Source organism: Rattus rattus, chromosome 11, assembly GCF_011064425.1.
Source record: "Rattus rattus isolate New Zealand chromosome 11, Rrattus_CSIRO_v1, whole genome shotgun sequence".
NCBI lineage: Eukaryota > Metazoa > Chordata > Mammalia > Rodentia > Muridae > Rattus > Rattus rattus.
Window position 1 is genome coordinate 24,797,823 of NC_046164.1, and position 18,319 is coordinate 24,816,141.

The 18,319-nt window shown below is 45.0% G+C and overlaps 1 protein-coding gene across 5 annotated transcripts in view; it reads right to left on the reverse strand.

The window, feature by feature from the left end:
- Window positions 1–18,319, reverse strand: part of Atp8a1 (ATPase phospholipid transporting 8A1) — a 227,865-nt gene that overhangs the window by 68,703 nt on the left and 140,843 nt on the right. For all 5 annotated transcript variants that reach the window (XM_032915816.1, XM_032915818.1, XM_032915815.1 and 2 more), the window contains one exon: window positions 16,700–16,764. In XM_032915816.1, coding sequence (XP_032771707.1) covers window positions 16,700–16,764 — 65 coding nt within the window. The remainder of the gene's footprint in view (window positions 1–16,699; window positions 16,765–18,319) is intronic.

The window sequence follows — 18,319 nt, forward strand, 5'->3', positions numbered from 1 at the left end:
GGCAGTTTTACAGAAATCTTTTTCCATAGTTTTACAGGACCTGTCGAAAGGAAACCCTTGATAAAAATCACAGAAGGTGCCCTAGACAATGAAATTTGACACATCTTTAGAGGGAAACCAATCGGAAGCCGTGATTTGTAGCATTAAGTATCGCAGTACACAAGTTGTCCTTTTTTTTTTGTTTTGGCAGAACTGCCTGGAACTGGCTGAAGAACCCTGGGGCCAGATGTGCAGAGAACGTCAGGCCACCTAAGAAGTGGGTCTGTGATGACCCCCAAATGAAGTGCCCCAGAAAGCAGCTGAATTACAATGACCCCGTTCAGCTTCTGGCCTTTCTCTGCTTTCCCAGAAGTCTCTCAGAGTTTATAGGAGCGAGAGTTACACTTAGGAACCAATCCAGGGAACACCCTTCCTGAGGCTGCAGAGATCTCCCTAAAGTAAAGGGGAAGAAAGGGGAAGAATGGGGAAGGAAGGGAAGAGGGATGAGTGGAGGGCTAGCACAACCATGCGGCTACCGGCTGCTCATCTTGCCCTGGAGCTGTGGTTTCTTACTTGTTTCGACCCTAAACAGCTTGATCACGCACCTATCCTCCAGAGGGCACCATCAGGAAGTCTAGTCTCCCTCAACGTTAAAAGGAAATAGGTGCTTTAAGTATCCCAACCATTTGCTGGCGTTTGGGCCCAAACACACGTGAGTACCCAGCTTTACACCTATTCTTGGGGACCCGCTCATGTGAGAAGATGAGATGATAAAACTCTATTATAAATTTTATCCCTAGAAAGGAAAAATAATACATAAACGTTCTGAATGACACTGACTTTAGGACAATATTTGATGAGGCGTTTTTAGTCTGAGATGTATGTTTGTGTCTCTCCCAAATTCCTGCATTGAAAATGCTAACTAGTTATGTGGTGAGGGTGTCCCTGGAGGCAGGGCCTTCCGAGGGTCATTAGGGTAGGAATCAATTTCTGCATGGCTTGCTTTCTAGTGGAGAATCTGGGAAGGCCTCCTCCCCCTGCCACATGAGGATGTGGGAGAAAGGACAGTGAACCAGGAAACGGGCCCCAGGGATCCCTAGCTGCTGGCAGCTGGCTGGTGGACCTTGTGTCTCCGGAATGCAGAGACCTGGGTCTCTGTAGCTGAAGCCACCCCATCTGTGATATTATTCCTGTGGCAGCCAGACTGCACCGAGGCGTTCTTGCTGTTCTTGGATTTGCTCTGCACTTAGGAATTAAGGGACTGGTGTAGCAGTGGGAAGATGGCGCTTTTCACTTTGGCGAGAGTGGACTTGAGAACAGGATGAGCAACACGGGGTTTCATGTTCACTCTCTGCCTTCAGAAAGGGCAACATCTAACAACAGGCTGACTAAAGATGGAGAAGCACCCCAATGTGATGACTGGCTGGAGGCTGCTGGGAAACGGCTCTTCAGAGCACATCTGTGGGCGAGCACAGATTACTCATCAACACAGAGAAAATGGTCACTTGCCCGGGGCACACAGAAGCCAGGGCCCCCTTTTGGGCTCGCATGGCACTCCAGGGTATTGACAGTGCTAAGCTAAGTGCCAGTGCCACGCTATGGAAGTAAACATACCCAAGGTTCAGAGAGTCAAGGTTTTTCTTAATCTCAGATGGATACAGAGAACACAGTAAGCCTTTATCTTCTGTGAAAAGCAGGTATTTTACTTTGAGAAATTTCATAACAAGAAGACTTTTAAAAAGGAGAAATGCCAAATAGCTTCAGCTACTTACTTAATATCCTAGGACTTCTAAAGTGTGTGTGTGTGTGTGTGTGTGTGTGTGTGTGTGTGTGTGTGTGTGTGTGTGTGTGGTGAGAATTTTGGTTTCCTCAAAAATCCAGTTACATTATGTAATTATGTTTTTGTTTTAATCCCAGGTGTGGGATATTGGGCTGCTTCAGATTGTTCCCAGCCGCTATGATTTGTCTCTGGCTCTAGGAGGGACGTGATTTTTGCCAGCTGCAGATAGTTTACGTTTGGAATTCTGGGGACTCTTGTGAGGGTATAAATGGAGAGCCCCGAGAGAGGAAGAGGGAGAGGGGGGAGAGGAAGAAGGGGAGGGAGACGGGGATGGAGAAAGGGAGGGGGCTTGGACCCCAGGCCCATGGTGGCAGCTACCGGTGGTCCCTGCTGCTGCTGCTGCTGGTTCCTGCTGTTGATTTTGCTGTTTTGCTGGACTGCTGTTTGGAGATATCCTGATGACAAAGATTGGACTTGTCCCCAGGAACTCAATGCCCCTAATCATCAGGAAATAGTCTAAAGAGATCTATGCCCCCTTTCTTCTCTAACCGTCTTTCTAGTGTTGAGGGGTTAGAAGGGATTAGGGCAAAATAAGGGTGGGGAGAGGTGGTAGGTGAAGGTAAACAGAGAGAGAAAGAGAAAGAGAGAGAGAGAGAGAGAGAGAGAGAGAGAGAGAGAGATGTGTGTGTGAGAGAGAGAGTGTGTGTGTGAGAGAGAAAGTGTGTGTGTGTGTGTGTGTGTGTGTGTGTGTGAGAGAGAGAGAGAGAGAGAGAGAGAGAGAGAGAGAGAGAGAGAGAGAGAGAGGGTAAGGAGTAGGGGGAAAGAGGTAGAGATTCAGACACTGAGATTCTTGCTGGTCTGGAACTCAGTATTTAACAGTAGCTGATCAAAGTCATGAAACTCCTGCCTTGGCTTCTCCGATGCTGGGGCTACAGGGGTTTACTGCCATGCCTGGGAGGCAGCCACATAAGGAAGGGACCTCCTGACAGCGATGGAGATGTGTGCCCACCCGACTCCTGGCCCGCCTTACTTTGACAATGTCGCCATGAGTTGGTGCTGGAAGGCTTGAGTGGAGCTGGGCTCTGCCATACTGACGTTTGCTCAGGCAGGTTCCACCGAGTCAAGCTTTTTCTTATCGATGGGACTGGGTTAGTTCTAACCCTATGGAGCAGGGGTGCTCAACCGGTGGGTGGTAGCCTCTTTGCGAGGTCCAATATCAGATATCAGATGTCTACATTATGATTCATAACAGCGATGAAATCACAGTGCTGAAGTAGCAATGGGAAGAATCTATCTCATGGTGGGGGTCACCAACCTGAGGAACTGTATTAAAGGGGTGCAGCATTAGGAAGGTTGAGAGCCACTGCTCTGTGATTAAGGATGCATGGGCTGACTCCCTTATTTATGGATAAGCCATACTGCTTGGTGCTCAGCCCAAAGCTGACACCTGAGTTCTTTACCCGTCTCTGACGTCAGGTCCAACAGAGGTGACCACGTGATAAGGAGCACCTGCAAACTACTGAGCCCTGCACAATGTCAGAAAATCCAGGAGGTGCTGCACTGGGCTTACTTTCCCAATGACACCATCCCCATCTACCTGTGGCCGCTAAAACTCAACTCTCCCAGCACGCCTTCTACTACATAAACATTATCTGGAAACCTGACGGCCCTCCAGCTCTCGAAACGAGAACATATCCTCTTCTTGAATGGCATATGGTTCCTGGTGCATGGTGGGAGGAGAAATATTTATATAATTAATGTCTGCTTTTCCTTAGCAATTTCTGCCCGAGGCAGAACAATGTGATACAGCTCATTTCAAAAATTTTGAAGTAAAATGGAGTTTCTCCATCCCGATTTGCATGTTCTTATATGAGTGACACATTAATATACGTGTTTGTTCATGGTAGATGTCAGGCTTGTTTTTCCAGCATACTCTTCAGCTACATTAAGGCACTGAATAATTTTTAAGCATGGAGATAAATTTCACCCCGACAGTGGAGCTCACTTTTCTCTGGTTTTATTTTAATTTACCACAATCTAAGGACACTATTAAAAAGATAACATACACACACACACACACACACACACACACACACACACACACACACTAGCTAAACATACTTTATTAGCTGCTCTGGTGGCTTGTGGTCCTACCTCATCATCATTTAACACATGAGTTTTATGACCAAATGTTTCATTCTTCCTCTACCCTTTAATGATCTCCAAATGTTCACGCCCTAAAGTTGCAAATTAACAGAACATTCCGGGAACATTTTTAATAACACATTCTGACTATATCAAGTATGGACAACGTTAGTACGTTCTTAGAGAGTGAGTTATGACTCCTGTAATAACAACTTGGATAAACCACTGGGTATTACTTATTTTCCTACAACATGTTACTGATCCAGTGGAACACTGGACATTCCAAGTACGCCTACGCAATGCATATATCAACCGCTCTTCCTGCTACTGCAGGCCAGAGTAAAAGGATACACACCCGAGAGTAGGGAGAAACTGCATTTATACACAACTGGGCCATTTAGTATGCATTTCAGTCAGGAAAGCTAGTGTTCTTTGACATAGTTTTTGATCGAAAACCTTTGGTGTTTCTAAATTCCTATCCTAAATTAGGATGTAATATTTAAAAACATATGTGTAGAGAACCAAACAATATAAAGTTTTTTTTTTTGTTTTTTGTTTTTTTGCAAAATGTGTAAGGGTAGACAGAAAGTGAAGTCATTAAAAACATATGGTCAGTGAGGTCCTCCAAAGTAGCTTCGTGGAAGGCAGCCAAACGATTGTATTTCATCAATGCATATTGCTAAAGATAATGGGGGAGGGGTGGGCAAAAAATATCCCACTCTTTGCCGATATACAAGTATGGGTCTTCCTGAATGAGGGTAGATGTAAAACACTGTAGTTAGGAAAACCGGTCCAGTCTCCCAGAGGGGTCATGCCATCTGCGAAAGGTCAAAGGTCACAAAATGGAAGCAGGTAAGAGAAGGGAGTTGGAGTGCTGGCTAAATTGCTCTTGGACTCTCAGCGGAAGTTAGAGATTCAGGATCATGATAGATTCCATAAGGAAAATAATTCCTTGGGAGCATCTAGTCTCGCTCGGGTAGAGAAGAGAGGAAGGAAGGGAGAGGAGTGTGGAGTGGGTAGCCAGTCTGTGTTTTGGTGTTGGGGTCAGCGTATGCAGTAAAGAAAGATCAATCCAGGGAAAGGAAGGAAGAATGAGGTGGGGACGCAATTATATAATTTAAATAGTTCTGTGGATAAAGGCTTTTACCAAAGCCGTCGAGGTAATTATTTTAAACCACCACTGAGAGTCTCCTAAACACTTATTTTGAGGTTGGTATTAACTATTCTCCAGCGGTGGCTGTGATTCAGACGGGGAAGGAAGCATTCTTAGAGGGGCTGGCTTCGGCAGCCCTCCAGCCTCTCCTACTGCCTTCAGTTCAGCCAGGATGAGGTTGCTCAGAATATACCGATGGTCTTGGGAAAATAAGCAATAATCAAATTACCGTATCAACGGCCTGGAGAAGGTAAGTACAGAGGGCTAGGAGAAGCTGTTTCCCAGACACAGAGAAAACGAATGCTGGACCCATTTGCTTAATCATTTCAATTAATGAGAAGAGGAATATGGGAGAGTCATTATCTGCAGGTCTTCCTTAGGGCAGAGCCCAAATGCACACTGTTCCTATTATTCTTTGTGTGTATTCAATAACCTATATGCACAGTTCTCGTACGGGCAAACCAGAATTCTATGAATTTGCAGAAGAGCATTCTCTTTGAGCTGCTCTGTGTCCCGGGCGGGCGACTGAAAGAATAAATGAAACAAGATGGAAGATACGTCGATGATTCTCAGGACATAGGATCCTGTGACTGAGTCATTCTGTCACTAGAGAAGGTACAGCTATTCAAAGGTGGATCCCAATTGAGATAAAAAGCGCACTCTAGATTTGGAGTAGTGGAAGTGGAAAAGTCAGGGTTCCTGAATGTGGATCACAGAAAAGCTGTCATCTCAGGCAGGGGAAGAGACACAGGTGGACCAACAGCCCCATCCCTACCTACAGGAGGGGAGGACACCTGGCACCTCAGGCAGTCTTCACAGACTGCTGTTGGATGTGATGTTGTTCTGACTGCCAGAGGCATAAGTGGGGGAGACAGAGAGAAGGCAAAAGGCCAGGAGCCAGTCCTCAGAAATGTCAACAGTTTGTGGGGAGCTGTGCAAGGGAGCAGCCTGGTTAGAAAGCACTTATCCGTAATTCTAGGTCTCAGGGAAGAGTGCAGATGTCTAGGCGGAATGAGGTAAAGAATATTCAGATTTGAGGGCAGGGGGATTTCTTGAAACAGAGACACCACGAATCTGTGAACAATTTCAGTCAGGGTTCTGTGCAGCAGTCGGTCTTGCTGTGCTGTGTTTACTAAAGGGGACATATTTAATTCCACGAGACCAAACAAATGTGTGTGTTTGATGGGTCTTTTTCAACCCCATGCTCTGGCTGCCAGCAGATATGGTCTCAAATTAGGGGGGTGGAAATTAAACGATTTGTTCAGGCAGCATTTTTACCTTTTAGCAATGCTTACATTTCTTACCGGGCATAAGCAGTGTACCTTACAGGATCTGAACAACCTCTCTACCACAGGGAGTTACAGGAGAATATCTTGGCTTCAGGTAGAGAACAGTAACACCTTTAGCTATGTGAGGACTTGGAGACCTCGCTCCGAAAGAACTTTGCTAGTGGTACAGGAGAATGGAAGCTCCAACATGCATGGAAGAGAACTCACTGTGGTTTCAAACCTGTCTAAACTAGTTTTCAAAGCAATACAAAACGTATTGTATTAGACTCAGGGGACACATCAAAACAAAACCTGAAGTAGCTCAAATTTTCTTTTTTTCTCCCTTTCTTTTCTGGAGTCAAGTCAGTGACTTGCTTATTCTGGATTCCTTTCAGAAGCCATTTACTGATGGCTGGTTCCCAAAACAGTGAGGTTTGTCTGCATAAAACATGTAAGTTGAGCCCAAAAGGGTATAGATGACAGCTTCAGCATTTATATCCCGAATGTCCTCTATGTTATAGTAGAAATTTACACAGTGTTAGAAGGTCAAATACAGGTAGAAGAAAAATTAGCCATTCCATGAAGGGTTTTCTTTTACTAGGGTGTTGGAATTTTTTTCAATGCTTATTAAATTAATCTCCAATGTGGTCAACAATTAATTTTTCATAAAATATATCAAAAAAGAAATACCAGAATCTATGATCAAAGTTATGGTTGGTTTGGGGCCATATTCTTCAACTAGAGAAATGGAAGCAATTTCAGAGCAAGGTGGCTATGTAAAGTTCTCTCTCACAGAAGCCAGCAATGAAGAGCTCTGCTCTCCTAGGAAAAACACCGCTGGAAGTTACAGTAAGAGTGGAGGAGGCCATCACAGCACTTCTGCATTGCTGACCCAAGCAGGGTGTAAAACAAAGGGGAGACTAGGGACATGGGAGGAGCAGATGCCCCGCCTCTTTGAGTCTGACTGGAGCCTCTAGCCAGCTGAGAATCAAACATCCAAACTTAATTAACATTTGCCATGAACGTTGCCTACCTAGAGAGGAATATTCTTTGTGTCGAGTTATTTTCAAATACAAATGTTAAAGTAGCAGGAGCTATGCCGAATGCCCAGGAGTCCACTCCTTCCCTCCCTTGCCAATTGTAAACCAACAATGTGCTTACTAAGAATCGCATACACTTAACCCCTTGTGGAACTCTTGTTACTCATGGTGAACCTTTGCAGATGGCAATCCCTATCTAAGGCATCTTAGAAGAACCATATAATCTCATTTACTGAAAAAGAAGGGGGTGCGGGGTGGCAGAGGCAGTGTACAGCTACCTCTGGCTCTCACAGCGTGGCTATCAGCACTTGCTACACACTAGCCACCATGGCCAGTATTTAATGGGCACTGTTGTGTTTAATCCGTATAATAGCATGTCTAGGACTTAGATATTTTCATGACTTCTATTTCACAAGTGTGGCAGTTGAAGATAAGGACAAAAGAACCCCATCCCATGTATTATGCTCTGGAGTCAAACAACTAAGTCCCCAGACCACCTACCTGTCTGTGATTGGCCTAGAGTGGATCTAGATCCACTTCTAGATTCCTCAGCTGCAAGAGAAGCCTAAGAATGTGCCTGTTAGCATTTCCAGGTGAAAACTGGATTTCCTTGTTCAGTCCTCAGTCTAGCACTTGGTACAAAACAGATTTAATAATTATAAGGTCTTTTCTCTGCATAGACGAGTAATGCACGGAATCCTGGACACATGACATCCTGTCTTGGCAGGTTGTAGAACTTCTAGAACACAATAACTAGATGGCAGATGAATGCCACGAGGGGCAGGCCTTTGGAGGGTAAAGCCTGGCCCAGTTTTGGGTCCCATCCTTTGCCTTCTGTTCTACTAAGACACAAGGAGAAGATGCGTCATCTTGCATGCACGAATTCTGACATACCTTCATACTACGTACTGTGATGGATTCAAACCACGTGTCCAGCAAATCCTTCCTCCCTTGGTGTTTTTTTTTTTTTCTTTTGTTTTTTTTTTTTGTTTTGTTTTGTTTTGTTTTTGTCATGGTATTTTGTCATGACATTGAGAAAAGCAACTTGAAGGCATGGAAAGTCAACAAATTCTACTTTTCTAGGAGACAGATGATACATAAGTTCTCAACACAACAGGTTGGGTATCTTGAGTAGGCTGGATGGGAATGACTGTAACATCAGAGACAGTCTAGAAACAAACACACCCAGAGGAGCAGAAGGGGTTGGGGCTGGTTTGGAACTAGGGAACCTGGGAGCCTTTAACTGTGAGCAGAGGGGATTTATTTCTCTGAATATCATTCTTGTTAGCTGAATCAATGAACTATCTCTCCATCTGTTCCCCAAGAGAAAGCCAGGCAAAAGAAAGAAAGGAGTGGGCACTAGAGTAGGAATGTATCTAAGATCCATGTATTCCTTCCGGGAGAGTCCACAGTTCTCATACACAAGAGATGCTAGACACACGCAAGGCTCAGGAGACCCAAGAATGATGGGCCTGGAAGTTACAAGTGGCTTAAGAACTAACAGTCTCTTAGCAACTTGCCCTAGATTTGACAGGAGAAACCAAGGTGCAATTTTGAGCTACTGCAATGAGACAAGTCTTCAAGATTTCTCTAATCATGTAAAAACTTAGTTCAAAGTTACTAAAGAACGAGCTAGAGCGACCGCTCAGCCGTTAAGAGCACATGCTGTTCTTTTAGAAGAAATGGGTGTGAGTCCCAGCAGCAGAATCACTTAGGGCTAGAACATTAACTGTAACTCCTGTTTCAGGGGGACCTGACACTTCTGGTTTTCACAGGCTTATATGCACACACAGACTTATACACAGAATTAAAAACAATAAAAATAAATCCTAAAAATAAAAATAAAAAAGCTACCAAACAAGTATAGAAAGAGGAACAGCAAACAGATACCAAATCACTGGGAGTATTTCTAGAGCTCCACAGTGCTGCGATGCCAGAAAGACTCAAGGAATCTCACAATTACCTTTCTTAATGGGACATAAACCTGGTCTTCCCACAACAGTTTTCAGTAATCTTGGGAGACTTTAATTAGAATTTGGGAAGTAAAAATAGGTCACAGTATTGCATTCTTGTAGTTCTTGCCTCACTGTTCAAATGCTTTCGTGTTAACATATTTTAAATAAAGAATTGTATGATAGAAGGGTTTACAGGACGCGTACGAAGGATGCTGTGGATGAGTCAGTATGTTAGGGGTTCTGAGAGGTTTGTGGGATCCTGCCTGGGCACTGGGTGGGGCTAGGGCAAAAGCATATTTCCATGAAGCCAGAATATTCAAATTCTTGACTCTCTTACCAGAACTATGCTCAGTTAGAGCGTAATCAGGATCCCTAAGAGAGCTGGTCAATGAAAGGCAATAAAAATCATACAAAGTATGGAAAAGCGTCTGTTTATTACTTAATAGGTAACTTTGAAAGTCTTTTCTTTGTGTATGCGACATATGCACGTATGCTCGTGTGTGTGTGTGTGTGTGTGTGTGTGTGTGTGTGTGTGTGTGTGTGTGTGAGAGAGAGAGAGAGAGAGAGAGAGAGTGAGTGTGAGATCTGGGAGTCAATGTTTAGATGACTTTCTCCCCATCTTGTTTGCTGAGATGAAGTCTCTCATTGAACCTGGTCTTGCTAATTCTGCTAGGCTAGCTGGCCAGAAAGCTCCACAGATCTGTGTTTCTGCTCCTCCAGGGTTAAAGACATGTGACATCATGATGGTTTTTAGGTGGATACTGGAGATTCAAACACCAGTCTGTATGTGTGCAGCCAGTGTATTATCCACCGAGGCGTCTCCATAACCTGAAGTTCTTATTTTTAAATGTAAAAAGTTCAACAGGTCTCTCTGCCTAAGACACCTCTTTGTCTTGTGCTGGCCCCCCAGTAGTAGGAGTAATTGGAGACAGGTAAGCCTGTCAGGTTTCCGTTCATGTCTGAAGAATGAGACATTTGTTGGGCATATGTCTTCTTTATCTGGATGTATGCGTTTATTCAAAGGCTTTAAAAACTGGCCAGGGGGTGTTTTGTTTTGTTTTTGTTTGCTTTCTTTCAAGAAGGTTGATGACGCCAAAACGCAAGACATGGGAGAAAGCTAGTGCTGCTTTTAGACAGTCTGGTTCTGGGAGACAGACGGTTCCTTTATAGAACCACCAGGAGAAACTTCCCCTCCCTTTCAGATCTAGCATTTCCCTAGGTAACTCAAGTTGGCCTCAAACTTGTTATCCTCCTGCCTCTGCCTCCTGAGTGCTGAGATCACAGGCTATGCCAACTGAAGAAGGAAGATGTTTTAGATGTGATTTTTTTGACCTTCAGAACATAATTCTTTATAACAATGTAACATGAGACCTATCGTTTGCACTTTAACATTAGTATGATGGAAAAATTGGACATTGTATATAGGAATATGTGTCTCTCATACGGAAGACAATTGACAGCTAGAACGTACTGCCTCATGAAAAATATTAAAGGCGGAAAGCGATACTTATTATAAAAATGCTCAGTATTATAATGCACAACAGAAAGCTATTGGACTCGCACCCTTTCCACCACATTTTATGACACCTCTTTGTATGTCCCATACACATACTTTGCATGTCCCACGCATCACCATACCAAGGCTCTGCCCAAGGTAATAGTCTCATATATATTGGCAGCTAGACTACGGCTCTGAGAAGCCGATTTCAATGTTTAAGGTCCCATTGTGCTGTTTCAGAGGACAATTCCTGAGCACTTGACAAGCCACACATTCATAACTTCACTCCTGAGACAGCATGTTTCTGTTTATTATTTGTTAATTGTTCTCTGTGCTCCTGGAATGATCACCCCGAGCCTTCTTGCTGTCAATCAGTACAGTCTGAAGACAGACTGGCCGCCTTTCTTCCTCTCTGCAATGGGGAATACAGATAATAATTTACCCACAGACATTCTAGCGGCTCTCAGGATTCGCCTGAACTCTGAGTCATTGGGTTTTTATGACGGATCAGAAGGCGCAGTGCAGAGAGATGCTTCATCTCCTGCTGAGAAACAAATGAGTTCATCCCAGGAGGTCTGACCCCAGACGGCCAGATTGGTACACTCACCATTTGGCTCCCAGGGAGAAAAAGCTTCCTCAGTCATTGTTTGGAATACTAGCAGTCAGGATTGCAGGCAAATGAGTGCTAATTCCACGAGCCACAGGGTCTGCCTCCTACCACGAACTACTTGAATTCATAAGGAGACTTTAGATATGATGAATTAACTTAAATTGGAAACTGATGCACTTTTTCCTTTTTTTTTTTTAAAGGGAAACCCTTAACTTAAAATTATGTGGTGACTTAAACTGCTCCAGTATTTATCTGGTATTTACTACGTGTTAGGTAATTTGCTGGGCACTGGGAAGGATAAGCCAGAGCTTTCAGTGAAATCCTGTGTTCTTGGGAGTCTCCTCTCTCTTATTTCTTGGAAAAATAGGTAGAGAAAGTACTTTTGAGGTGTTTCCTCAAAAAGTACTTGAATTTGAATTTCCACCTTAGAAATCTAAAAATAAAAATAAACACCACGGTCTCAACAATATATGACTAGCATGTGTGCTGGCTGCATTTGTCCACGTGACATAAACCTAGACAGACCTGGGAAGAGGGACTATTGGCTGAAGAACTGCCTCCATTAGACTAGCTCCTGGCTGTGTCTGTGGGGGCATTTTCTTCATCGCCAGTCCGTTGTGGGTGGCGCCGTTCCTGAACACGTGGGGCTCAGCTATATAAGAAAGGCAGCTGAGCAAGCCATGAGTGCACTAGTGAGCAGTGTGCCTCGTGGGCTTTGGTTCAGTTCCTGCCTGGCTTCCCTTGCTGATGTGACGGGCTGTAACCTATCCGGCAAATAAACCCTTTCCTCCCGAGTTACATTTGGTCATGGTGTTAATCACCACAAGAGAGAGCAAACTGGGATGCTGTATAATGGCTATTTTTGATAGTTCCCTTTCAAGTTGTCATTTACAGCACTGGCTATCTAAAACACTTGAATCAATGATTATCTAGGAAGTACATGGGCATGACAGAGAATAATAAAATAAAAGCAGGCATGCTGGCACAAGCTACAGAAGAAAAAGCCTCACCTCAGCCCTGTTTGTGGCCACTCCTGGTGGCTCCTTTTCCAAGGACCATGGGGTCAAGCCTCCCAGTTGTCCTTACACCACATCCTTGCCCCTGGGGCCCTACTTCCTTCCTCCTGTACATTTTTACATGCGATTCATGCCTACTTGTTCTTCCAAACATGCCTATATGTCACTGCTGTGACATGTACCTCCTATGCATGAAGTTGAGGACTACCTCCTGTGTGGGCATGTTCTCCAGTTTGCCACGGTGGGACTCAGATCACCGTTCCAGTTCTATTTCTGTCATTTCCTTCTAGGTGCCTTGCAAGTAGCATCCGCAGTTAGCGAAGATGAAGTAGATTCGTGATGTCCATCACACAGACATAACACTGGGTAAGGTATAGCAAGTGCAAAGAGCAATGCCTTAAAAGGCGAAAAGCAGCCTGGGATAAGGGAGGCAGCCCAAGAATGAATGGGGGTGACCTTAGCTGTGACTCACAGCACTGGGGATATGGAACCTGAGGAGGCCACCCCTACAGGAACCACAGTGGAACTGTAGAGACACCAACTCACCCAGAAAACGTTCAACCCAAAATTTATTCTGACTATAAGAAATGCAGGGACAGGGGATGGAGCGGAGACAGGCAATGGCCAACCAATAACCAGCCCAACTTGAGACCCATCCCATGGGCAAGCACCAACCCCTGACACTATTAGTGATGCTCTATTATGCTTGCAGACAGGAGCCTAGCAGGGCTGACCTCTGAGAGGCTTCAGCCAGCAGCTGACTCAGATGGATGCAGAGACCCACAGTCAAACTGGCTGGAACTTGGGGACTCTTATGGAAGAATAGGAGGAAGGATTGCAGGGCCCCCCAAAGTAGATAGGAGTCCCACTAACCTGCACCCCTGGGGCTCTCAGAGTCTGAGCCACCAACTAAAGAACATATGTAGTCTGGGCCTGGGCCTCCCACACATATGTAGCAGACGTATAGCTTCTTCTTCACATGGGTCCCAAACAACTGGCGTGGGAGCGATCCCAAAGGCTGTTGCCTGTGTGTGGGATATGCTCCTCTAGCTGGGCTGTCTCGTCTGGCCTCAGTGGGAGAGGACACACCTAGCCCTGCAGAGACTTGATGTGCCAGCGTGGAGGAGTACTCAGGGGAGCCCCCACTGCTCAGAGGAGAAGGGGGGAAGGATTGTGGGAGGGGGTGACTAGGAGGGGGAAGTAAGTGAAGTGAATTAAAAAAAAAAAAAAAGGAAAGAAATAAACATCTCCAGAAAAGTAGCTAGTTTGAACTCAAGATATTGCACCAAAAGGCCAACCTTCCCCCTCTTCTATTCTCTCAGATCACCAATGAAACGACTGGGCCTAAAGTCAGTGCTCAGCAAAGTGAATGAAGTATTGATTGATTGATTTTTTTCTAAGCCTGTCACCAGCTCTGCAGATTCTGTTTTATAGCCATGGAGAAATTCTACATCAAACAATGACCGATTTCTTCGAGGAAGCAACTTAGATCCTGAAAGAAGAGTGATTTGGCAGCCACAGGAGTTTAGATTGCTTTTTTGCCCTCTTTCTCCTCTCTCTGGCAGCGTTTAAGGGGCTAGCGTCAACGGGGTGGCATTCTATTTCTTTTTGCCTCATAAGTTTTGAGGAGCTTAGGCAGTTTTCGCTCACATGCTTCTCTGTCAGCCACAGCATCCCCTTCTCCCCAGGGGCAGATACACACCCGGGCTCAAGTGGAGCCCTGAACAGGATGAGTGAACAATGTGAGGGTTTTCTGGGACTGCCAACCTCTGACACGATGAGCCTGGTGTCAGCTTTTCCTCCCAATATTTTACCTCCCACCATTCCTTCTCCTTGATAGAAAGGAGTGAAGGAAAGTGAGCACCATCGCACGGCTGACCTGATGTGGACGTTCCTCTGAATGAGACCACATTTGGACGTCTTTGGAGTACAGAGGTACTGAGGAGAGAGGGCTCGATTTTTTTTTTCAAGTTTTTCAGTGGGTCACGAAGCACACCACCTCACTCATGATTAGTGACTAGATGATAGAGTTACTTATCGTTTGAGTCTGAGGTGCTTCCTGTTTCTAGCTGTATGACGCTACCACAGTGTTGCCAACTTAACAAAATATAGGACCACCTGGGAGATGGTCCCAGACATTATCTTGGTCACCTTAAGGAGATAGGAAGGATAGGTCCACCTTGGTTGGCATTATTCCTTAGACAGGGATCTTAGACTGTATAAGCTGGAGGAAGCCAGCAAAGTCTTCAAATGTATGCATGCATGTGCTGCTTCTGACTGCAGATGTGATGGAACCAGCTAGTTCAAGCTCTAGCTGCCTTGAAATTTCTGCCATGGTAGATTGAACCTTGAACTGTGAGCTAAAACAAACTCCTTATCTGATAAACAAAAACAAACAAACAAACAAAAAACCCAAAACACAAAAAGCAGTGTCTGGAGTGTGGTATGACTTCTTTTATTTATTTTTAGATTTATTTATTTTATGCATATGTGTTTTGCTTCCATGTATGTAAGGCATCGGATCCTTTGGAACTGGAATTTGTGGTGATTGTAAACTACCATGTGCATACTGGAACTGAGCCTGGGTCCTCTGTAAGAATCAGAGTGCTTTCACTGTATCTTTTTTTTTTTTTTTTTTTTTTTAACAGGAAGGAGTATGGACTGGTAAGAAGTAAAAAGGCTCACTGAGTTAACAGTGCTTGCTGCCAAGCCTACTGACCTGAGTTCGATTCCCATGTGGTGGAAGGATAGAACTGACTCCTGCAAGTTGCCTCCTTGCCCTCTGACTTCCACATACACGTCTTGGTATGCTCGTACATACACATTAAATATAGAAATGTAAAAACAACAACAGCAGCAGCAGCAACAACAACAACAACAACAAAACAGAGTAACATCTCCATGGATAAACACCTGTCACATATAGACTAGCTGTCCGGATAAAGGCACAAGCAGTAAGGTAGATTTAGATGCAAACATGGATGGTCCACTTTCTACCATCTGTATTGTTCTAGGGAACTAAAAACGTACATGGTGTGCGACAAAAGTCCTTAACAAGTTATAATCTTATGTTCAAGTTCAATATTCTCCTTTCCATCCTCCAAGGACGACTTGACCTTCCCTGTTAGAACTTTCTGCTTCAAACATTCTTCCCCGCTCAGTGAGTCCCCTCTACCAGATTAGCTATTACCTTCTTTATAAATGCATCCTTACACATGACAGGAGCCCCACGGCAGACATCTTCCGAACCTATGTATCGGTTTTGCGCTGTTATTTGTGGGCATTTACTTCACTTTTTACGGGTCAGCTGTTAGGGGGCAGGACTGACTTGGTCACTGTTCATAAGAGAATATCTTGGCTTTGGCAACTCAAAGCTGATACACAGGAATGTGGGGAGACGGCAGAAGGGTGTGTGATGCGGAACCATGGTGATAGTGCCACAAAGCCACACACATTATAGGACATTCAAAGATTTTACAAGAAAGGGGAAAGGTATCAGGGTTTAAGGGTGACTAATGAAAACATTTGCAATCAAGTGATTTCTGTGACACATCCAACTTGTAGACATTGTCCCCCAAGCCTCTCCAGAATCTCCCAACACAGGCGGGGTAGCTTTGCAGCTTCACCCAAACCCCTAATTATCAGGTTTGCGCCGCTCCGAGTTTTGCGTCATGATAACTATTTTAAGCAGCGGCAAAATCATCACCTCGCCTGCTTTGTCTTCCACCTTAAACTACAAGTAGCCACCTTGACTTTAGAGCATTTACAGGTCATTTGTCCCACATAGCATTCTGCTAAATATTTCATCCTAGTAGTTAGGGCATTAAAAGGGGGGTGGGGGTGGGAATCACAAAAACAAAACATCAAGAGCCCTTTGTAGCCAGCATGGTGGTTTTGTGTTGCTTAGTATAACTCCGAAAAATCCTCAAAACCAGAGAAATACATTTTAACACTGGACACCAAAGCAGATACAAAAGGCTCAATATATAAAATGCAGTATTCTGTATGGATGAGTTGTGGTGCACTGGCAACCCACCGACCCAAAGTTTTCGTGAAGCAGCTTCTCTGTCACACGCATTAAGGACATTTGGCAATTGTCAGTTTATATTAATGCTGTGCAAAGCTGTACACATCCTTAAAGCAGGACAACGGCAACAGAGTCTAGAAAGGCATCTTCTAACCTCATGCATGTAAAGTGTTTGCACGGATCTCTGTGTAAGCAGGAAGGAAGGTTTGGAAGAACAAAGTCACTTACGTCAAGAGAGCCTTCGTTTATAACGATCATTCCCATGTTCCTCCTCAGAAGTCTACAGGAGTGTCCTGGGGGCACACAATCAGGAGATGTGATTAGTCTCTGGAAAGAAATGAATCAGGTAAGGCAATGACACAAACAAACACCTAAAGAGGATGTTATGGAGAGGAAAGGGTTTCAGTTGTTTTCCAGACTAATAGGAAGGTTAAAACAAAATGTTCTTGCTGGGCATTAGGACAGGTGGGCAGTAAGGCCATCATTTGAAGCTGCCTGGATAAACAATATGGAACAATTGTGTTTAGCATCTCTGTTAGCATTTTGTCTCAGCTCCGCTCCACAGTCACCTGGCAACAACCAGGTGTGCCTGACTCACTATAAAAGGAGCTGCTTGCCCCCTCTTCTCTCTTTCTCTTACCTCCTTGCTCCCACTCTCTCTCCATTCACCACCCCGATTCCCTTCCTCCTCTCTCTCCACATGCTCATGACCAGACACACTCTCTCTCTCTCTCTGTCTCTCTCTCTCTCTCTGTCTGTCTCTCTCTCTCTCTCCCACTTCCCCTCTGCCTTTCTCTGCCTCTATTACCCTCTCAACGCCCCTCCCCATACCCTGCATAAACTCAACTCTATACTATTCCATACTGTGGTTGGTCCCTCAGGGGGAAGGGATTCATCTGCATGGGCTCATCCCCATACCTCACCACACATCCACAAAACATATTCCCCCCTCTCTTTATCTTTTTTATAAACACATCAATCTCCATGTCCAGAAAGCTGCCAAGCTTATGTGCAATATCCTTGGAGAGTAATGGGCCGCTGGATGTTTGCCAAGCAGGGTTCAGGATGGTGGGTGACTCTCTTGGAGCCGCTCGCCCCCACCATCTCCCTGTCTTGGATGCTCATGGCATCATCCTCTTGCCTTCTTTCTCTTACTTTGCTGTATTCCCTCTGCAACAAAGCCACTCCTGTGTTAAAATCCATGTCTGTCTATTTTATGCTGGCTTTGTACAGTTGATATAGCTGACGGGACACAGGCTACCCTGGCAGACTCATCTCACAGTAACAAAGATTACAATGGCGGCGTTTCCGCTCAGTGCCTCTGTAATCTCAGGGTCTTACTCAGCCATCCTCACAGAAGCCTCCTCCTGTGGCAGCTGGAAACAAACACAGAGACCCACAGCCAGAAATCTATGCAGAAAATGAGAGATCTCAGCACACTCAGGCCTAATTGGGATGTCTCCATAAAACCCCTGCCCTCAGAGCCTAGGGAACCCTGGGGAGAGCAGGCAGTGGGAGTGTAAGAGCCAGAGACAGAGGACACCAAAGAACCAAGGCCCTCTGAACCAACTTACTTAAGCATGAACTCACAGAATCAAGAACCAAGGCCCTCTGAACCAACTTACTTACGCATGAACTCACGGACCCTGAAGCAGTGTGCACGAGGTCTGTAGAGGTCTGCACCACGTGAGGTGGGACCTAGAGCTAAAAGGAGTGCACACAAGTCCTCATTCCTAACCCGGACGCTAGCTCCAGTTGGTAAGGACTTGCAAAGGAAAGCCTAGTTTTCTCCAAGGGAGTCTCAGTGGGGAAATGAGCCACTCCCAAGGGTCGATGGTCAACAGAAAA